This window comes from Chrysemys picta, unplaced genomic scaffold, assembly GCF_011386835.1.
Source record: "Chrysemys picta bellii isolate R12L10 unplaced genomic scaffold, ASM1138683v2 scaf2529, whole genome shotgun sequence".
In the NCBI taxonomy this organism is placed as follows: domain Eukaryota; kingdom Metazoa; phylum Chordata; order Testudines; family Emydidae; genus Chrysemys; species Chrysemys picta.
In genome coordinates this window covers 1-8,153 of record NW_027055232.1, presented here as the reverse complement: position 1 = coordinate 8,153, position 8,153 = coordinate 1, and the positions used below count along the sequence as shown (strand labels likewise).

The following is an 8,153-nucleotide window of genomic DNA, read 5'->3' as shown; positions in this document are numbered from 1 at the left end:
TTATTGATTGTATTTACATTGATGACCTTGCCTTCACTATATTCATGGCAAATAGAAAGGAGGTGTGAATAACACAGCATATCTTCAAACTCACTTGGAGAGATAAATACATGATGTGGATTGCCCATGCCCTGCACATTCAGATACATTTTTAAGATCAGTTACCTTTTGTGATTTGCTGCCACCAGCTGTCGGTTTACAGATCTCCCCAAGATTATCTGACCTGCCTTTTCGTAAAAGTTGGGAACCTGGTGACAACTTTTGGCTTTGGGCAGCAAGACGGGGACTGGTCCTTAGGTGAAAAGTTGTTCTGCACAAAATGTAAGGGTCGGTTTTCACAATAGGAATAGCAGGAAACCCTAAAAAATAAACAGCTTCTATTAACCAAGGTTGCTTAAATTACTTTATTGTTCTAATCAATCTGATCTTGCTCATTTCAAGATGGAGATGACAACTGGTAATAATTTAAGTAAAATAAAATGGCATTTACTCACTGAATAAAATATAATGGGGGAATTATTAGGACTATCTTGCGTTCCTAGAATTTTATAGGTGAACTCAGGCAAGGGTGTGGATCTGTGCAACAGCAGCTCTACTAAAATGGCCAAAAGCGTTTTCCCCAAGAAAATGTTCTCTTTTCCCTTTAAAGGAACACCATTAACTGGAAAATCATTTCAATCTGAAAATGATGTCTCTTCTAGTGTTCTAAGTGGAGCTGGCCGGAGGGCGACAATTCTGTTTTGCGACACCTTTCGAGGTTTCAAAATTTGTTTTTATTCTAGATTGGAATGAAACTATAAGCCTTTCAAATGCTTTCACAAAATGAAATTGAATCAAAAACATCAGGTTTTCAATTTGGGGGCCTTCCTCCTTGCAAGAGTCCACTTTGCACCTCAGAAACCTTCCCAGCAAAAACTTTGTCTGAATCAATACATCTCCGTGAAACATTTCGGCTTTGACAATGCAGCACATTTCAATGAAAAAACATTCAGTTAAAAATGTTTCAGCAAAAATTTCCCCCCTTCCTCTCAACCAGAAGAAAAAGGTGGTTTATACGGGGAATGGCTGGGCCTAGAATCCCTCTCTTTTTGCCAGAGGTCTTTTGCAAAGTTTTTGGGGAAGTCCCAAAGTAAACAACATGTATCTAGACTGATTTTCAAAACTACAACCTGATATTAGGATTCTGGATTTCAGAATTTTTGGCTGTTTTGCTTTTGTCATCAAATACTACAAAACTGTACAGATGGGAAGACATCACACAGACCAAAAACCAAAACCACTAGAAATTACATACATCTACGACAAAATATACTAGCCCCCTATAGCCTCAATTGTATACTAGGGCCTTTTTTTAAAGCACATGCGGCTAAACTCAGCTCTGACAAGCAGCTGAGTTAAATGGACTTATGCAACCTATACGAGGGCTGAATCTGGCCGATGATGTCCAAGTTTTTACAATGCTTCCAAGTCACGCATATGACAAGACGATTCTCTAGATAAGCGTGCGCGCACACACTCCCCACCAATGTGGTCTCTTCTCCTCTAAAGAAGTAACAATTACCTTTTTTCACCACCTCTGGGAGTCCGTCTAGCTCATACTCTGGCTCATTCTCATGTAGGGAGATGGCAAACTCATCAGCACCTGACCAAAGGAAAGAGTCATTACCTGTACAAATAACTTTAAGGAGACTCTGGAAAGATGAGTTTAGAGTGCAATGATCTCAATCATTCATTTGTTAATTAAGTACATAAGATGTGTGCTTGTGCAACCACAGTAAACTATACCAAATAAAACAAACCAGACATCATGTAAAGGTTACTTTACAGAAGAGATCTCTGTTGATACCATATTTACTGTCAGGGTGGCAGGTACCCCGATTCTTTGGACACACAATGCATGGGCAACATTAATTCTGGCATTTCCTAACTTTTAAGTGCTTAACATTACCACCTTACCATTATTTTAACAATTTATGGGTATATAATTGAATATAGCTCGTCTCAGAAATATGGATCTCTTTTTATACCGCTAGTGATTCTGCTTATTGGACACTCATGAATATTTGCTAGCCTAACTTACCCTAGCTAATGGCAGACAAGTTGTAGTATATTTTACACATTGTGGTGACCACTTTAAACTGTTGTCCTATTAGCTCTATACTTAGCCCCTGACAACTCTTGAAATGACTGAAGCTTGTGATCAATAAAACCCCAATGTATGTGTCTTAAAAAACATTTGTTAAAGTTAATAAACTCCAGCACTTCCTGGTCCCAGAAAGCTGCAACTAGTACCAGGCTGATGACAGTTAGAAAATGGAGGAACTGTCTGAAGCATGTTTCTTCAGATGCAAGTAATGGAAATTTCCAGAGGCAGGTATAAATCAGTATGGAGATAACGAGGTTAGTTCAATCAGGGAGGGTGAGGTGCTCTGCTAGCAGTTGAGGTGTGAACACCAAGGGAGGAGAAACTGCTTCTGTGGTTGGATAGCCATTCACAGTCTTTGATTAATCCTGATCTGATGGTGTCAAATTTGCATATGAACTGGAGCTCAGCAGTTTCTCTTTGGAGTCTGGTCCTGAAGTGGTTTTGCTGTAAGATGGCTACCTTTACACCTGCTATTGTGTGGCCAGGGAGGTTGAAGTGTTCTTCTACAGGTTTTTGTATACTGCCATTCCTGATATGTGATTTGTGTCCATTTATCCTCTTGCGTAGTGACTGTCCAGTTTGGCCAATGTACATAGCAGAGGGGCACTGCTGGCACATGATGGCATATATAACATTGGTGGATGTGCAGGTGAATGAGCCGGTGATGTTGTAGCTGATCTGGTTAGGTCCTGTGATGGTGTTGCTGGTGTAGATATGTGGGCAGAGTTGGCATCGAGGTTTGTTGCATGGCTTGGTTCCTGAGTTATTATGGTTCGGTGCGTGGTTGCTGGTGAGAATATGCTTAAGGTTGGCTGGTTGTCTGTGGGCGAGGACTGGCCTGCCTCCCAAGGTCTGTGAAAGTGAGGGATCATTGTCCAGGATGGGTTGTAGATCACTGATGATCACTTCAACCTCCCTGGCCACACAATCACAGGTGTAAAGGTAGCCATCTTACAGCAAAAAACCTTCAGGACCAGACTCCAAAGAGAAACTGCTGAACTCCAGTTCATTTGCAAATTTGACACCATCAGATCAGGATTAAACAAAGACTGTGAATGGCTATCCAACCACAGAAGCAGTTTCTCCTCCCTTGGTGTTCACACCTCAACTGCTAGCAGAGCACCTCACCCTCCCTGATTGAACTAACCTCGTTATCTCCATACTGATTTATATCTGCCTCTGGAAATTTCCATTACTTGCATCTGAAGAAGTGAGGTTCTTACCCACGAAAGCTTATGCTCCCAATACTTCTGTTAGTCTTAAAGGTGCCACAGGACCCTCTGTTGCTTTTTACAGATTCAGACTAACACGGCTACCCCTCTGATACTTGTCTGAATCATAACACTTTAAGAGTTGCTCCTCTCTCCCTGTCTACAATCCAGAAGGACACCAAAAGCTGTTTGGAAGGACATATGTATAAACTCTAAAAGATGTCAATTTCTCCATGGTGGATGCTCAACTATCAGGCATCTATACCCAGAACATTCTTTGTTGTGATGGCCAGCAACGGAAAGAACAGACACATTCCAACATTTTACACTCTCATGTCTCAAACAAAGCATTGTAAGAAGTTATACACACCACTCTAATGTTCTTTAAAAAAAAGCCTCCCCTTCATCCTAAGGTCATTTTTGATTTCAAAACATAGGCATTGGAAATCTATATTCATAACATATAAGGAGACTCTGAAATTTGCGGAGACAGATCTTGGGCCAAATTCTCAGCTGGTGTGAATGGCAGAGCTTCAGAAACTATACTGATTTACACCAGCTGAGGATCTGGCGCCTCATCTGAATCAAACGTAATAATGCATGTTTTGAAAACATATTGTATAAATAAATGCATTAAGGTTAGAAACAGGATCATGATTAAGGCTATGTTTTAGTCTCGGGTATTTTTAGTGATAGTCATGGACAGGTCACGGGCAATAAACAAAAAGTCACGGCCCCATGACCTGTTCATGACTTTTACTAAAAATACTCGTGACTAAATCTTACCTACTGGGAAGGGGGACGCTCCTGAAGACTGCTGAGGAGTGGGGGAGAGAGAACAGGGTGACACTGTTGCTGGGGGGATGCCCAGGATCCCACTGCCACTAGTCCCAGACTCCTGCTCCAGGGCAGCACCAGGGACCATGCCTAGTGCTGCCGGAGCAACGGCCAGTGCGACTGGCTCCTGGGCTTCCCCAGCTGATGGGGTGGTCCTGGGATCAGCTGCACCAGCACTGCAAAATTCACAGAGGTCACGGAAACCGTGACTTCAATGAATGATTTGCAGCCTTATAATAACATTCTAGTAGAGCATTTCCTTCTTAAACTACCCCATACTTGTCTTTTGCTCCTTTAACGGAGCACCATGTTCAGCAATTTGTTTCTGCAACATTTTTTTTTCCTTCTCTAGCTGCTTACAGGATTTCATCCACGTCTTCATTTTAGTGCGAGCAAATCCATTTTGCTTCTTTGGTTGAATTCTAGATTTCAGATTGTCCAACTATAAAATAAAAAATTGTTTGTAGTTGCTAATAGGAAACTTCATTCTTCTCTATAAGCATTATACTCTCACTAATGGCATCTCACCTGTCATTAAAAGTTCAGTGCAACTAAAAAACCAGACAAAAGTTGTAATATGCATTTGTATAGTAGATTCACTTAGTAATATACAATTGAATTATAGCAGCTTCTAATTCCAACAGAGAAACATTAAAGTCATGTTTCTTGGAAAGCTACATGTGTGTAGATTTCCTTGATAGAGAAATAATAATCTAAATAGAATATTCAAAATAACCAAATGACAAAACCCAGCTGAAAAGCATGTGGTCCAGGCAGGTTTGTCCACCCTGTGTGCATTGGAATAATGCCAAAATAAAGGGATGGTGGATATCTGGCAGCCTTATAAAACACACTTCAGGATAACGTAAATATCAAGCACAGTGCTCCATTAGCTGGGCATGGAGTGAGCACTGTAACTCAGTGCCTGCTTGCCACAATACAGGCTCCACACTGTGCTTTTTCATGTGTTTATTTCTGAAGCGAGAGCACAGAACTACAGTCCGTCATTCACCACAAATGGAAGAGAAAAAGACTGCAGGCTAGAAAATGCAGAGGGAATTGATAAGAAGAAATTCACCTAGATGGACAGGTTTAAAAACTAAAAACGCCTATCTAAATTATTAGCAAAAATAGTGCTGTTATAAGAAGAATCACTTAATTAATAATTTAGATGGAAATTCTGCATACATCAGAACTGATATGCTCTCACAAGTTGCGTGTGACATAATGAGGTAGTAGAAGCAGTTTAAAGACAATAGGGGCACGTCTACAGTGGGAAGTTTCACAAGGTATTAATTAATGTGTTCATTAACATGATGTTACAACATGCAGTGTAGACACTGCATTGTTATGTTTAATATCACATCAGTCAGTTATGGTTAATCTTAGGGGCAGAGTGAAAAGACATGTTTAAACACGGTCTAATTTTGAAGTACAGACCCTGGCAAGTAAGGTATTGTTTCCTTTGCACCATAAGTGGAGGCATGGCGATGTCTCTCTCTGGTAGGACTACTGCTGCACTTACATTCCCCAAACTTTCAAATTTTCCTTACATTTTAGTTTAACATCTAGTTTTAACCAGAAATGATGATCTCAAAGGAGGAAAGCATGAGAAACTAGACAGTTTATTAGTATTGGGTTTTTTTTCAAGACACTGGCTTCCGGTGATGGGAGAGTCATGTGGGTTTGGGATTTCTTTTTTGTGTGGTTGTGTACATGGGGTACTTCCCCCGATTGTTTACAGAAGTGAGGTAGCACGCTAATCACCCTGCTCTGGGCATCTCTCAACTAAGTAGGGGTACTGAGACAAATGCTGATTGTTGGAATAGCTTGCCCCAGGTGCCTGAAAGGGTGTCTGTCTACACCCTTCCGAAGAGAATTAGTACCACTTGGGGGTTTTTACTCAGTAAAGCAGGAGCCATTTTGAACATGGGAAGGGATTTCTCCTTGATGCCTCTGTAATCCCCTGATGGTGCAGCTACATAAGGAATGGAATTCTTATGTGCCTCTGTTCTGGGCACACACTGTCTAAAGTGCTCTTTAATCCTTCAACGCTGAGCAAGCCTATGGAGAGGGGGAGGAGACTCCAAACACCTTTCCCTGGTAAAGCCTGGGTCCTTGACCTGATAAACGGACAGGGACAATTCCCACTCCATTGTGACCTCAAATTTGGGCCCCCTTCCCTGGTTGAAAGAGGATCCCAGGTTGAAAAGCAGAGATGAACAATTTACATTACCCTGCCACCTGAGACAGGGCTTCGCAGAAGTAACACGTGTCTCTGCACACCCAGATATACTCCAGGGTGGGAGGGGGCAGTGAGTCTGATACAGAGCACTCCAGGAGACTCCCATATAGGAGAAGACCCCAGCAAACACATCCTAAGGATGGGAAGGCAAGAGAAAAGTTTTAAAGCCTGATGTTTATACTTCCTGCTCATTAATTATACATATTACTTCCTTACTAAGGGGACAATTCCTTTTGTCTTTTTGGGGCCCAGAGCATATGGAGTTTCCAAGTGTTATTCCTGTGCAGACTATGTGGGGTTCTCATCTCCTTGAGAATCCTCACGCTCCTTCTCACAATGGAGTCAGGGCTTCAAATGGGTGTGTTTATGTGTGCATGCAGGGCACTAATGCGCTGGTCCAACAAAGCCCCATCCCCTCACATAGCAAGGGTTGGTGGCTTGTAGCAGCAAGACGTAGGTTACCCTCTAAGACCCCTAAAAAGCTGCCCACTGACCTACTTGGACTTAGCTTGATTTTGCTGGGCTTTTCTACCACTGCACTAGTGGTCAAAGGGAGTTACTGAGAAGTGCTGTGTTTGCGGATCCAGAGAACTTACTTGAGGAGAGAGAAAGAGGAGCAAGAAGTTGAAATGAAATCAATGTAGCAGAAAAATGAACAAAAATTCATGATAAAACAAAGTTGTTGGGAGAAACTGAACCGCCAACTCGTTCTGCTGGTGGACACAATTTCTGGTGGCCTGAGGTGAAGGATGGAGCTTAGTCCTGGAGCCTTCAGCAACAACACTGGTCCACCTCCCAGTTCTACAGGTGAGAGGAATCACCTCTTTGTTCCAAATGAGGAGAAAAGCTGGGCCACAGAATAGACAAAACCTGCACATTTTATCATGTTTTCAGGTGTCCCGCTAAAGACCTCCTGTATCTTTGATAGCCAGAAGTTTATAAGGTAACAGATTTAATGAGATTTCCATGCTACTAATGGAGAAGTTATAGCAAATGTTATATTAGAATAGAGACTAGATATTAAAAAGGACACAAATAACTATTTTGGCTCTTAAAAGCTTAAGTATGAAATGCCTTATTAAACTATCTGAAAAACTTATGTTTGTTTCTAGTAAGTCTACTTTTTCTTCTTCTAAAGCCTTCTTAAGGGTTCCATTTTCAAGCTGTAGCTCCTGGACTGAATCCTGGAGCAATTTATTGTTGTTTTTTAAATGCTGAAGCTCGGCTTCTTGTGCTTCCAGTTCTATTTTCTGAGACAAAGTCTTATCTATAGTAATAAAAAAAATTAAGTGGTTAATTTGTGAAAGCAAACAATGTCTAATATGCAATATTAGCTTTTATGGGTAACACTATAAAATGGCAATATTGACAATTTTCAATTTTTCACCTATCAATAAATTTTCTTAGTATTTCAGAATATAATTACGTATGTGTTCTAAAACTGCCTTTATTCCCAAACCATGAAATTGTATAGCATTGCCAGAATTCAGTTTTGCAGAAAGAACATACTGCTAGTCAAATCGCTCTATGCTTCACAATTGTAACTCTGTTTCTACAGCCCATCTTCACTGAGGTCTGATGGCTTGTACTCTGAAACTCATGGTTGACAGGTAACAGTATCAATGGCTAGATAAAGAATTTTGGTGCCCTATTTGTCCATTTTCCTGTCTTCAAAATCCAGAATATATAAAAATGATCAAGGTGTTTGATGGAC

At 41.0% G+C, this 8,153-nt stretch overlaps 1 protein-coding gene across 1 annotated transcript; it reads right to left on the bottom strand.

Moving 5' to 3' along the window:
- Positions 1–7: 7 nt before the first annotated feature.
- LOC135980285 (centromere protein F-like) lies at positions 8–7,760 on the bottom strand. Its single transcript, XM_065580322.1, has 4 exons — positions 7,561–7,760; positions 4,555–4,636; positions 1,562–1,642; positions 8–359 (listed from the first exon to the last, which is right to left on the bottom strand). The coding sequence occupies exons 2-4, from the start codon at positions 4,574–4,576 to the stop codon at positions 91–93; spliced, it is 372 nt and encodes a 123-aa protein (XP_065436394.1). The 5' UTR covers positions 4,577–4,636; positions 7,561–7,760; the 3' UTR covers positions 8–90.
- Between the last annotated feature and the right edge of the window lie 393 nt (positions 7,761–8,153).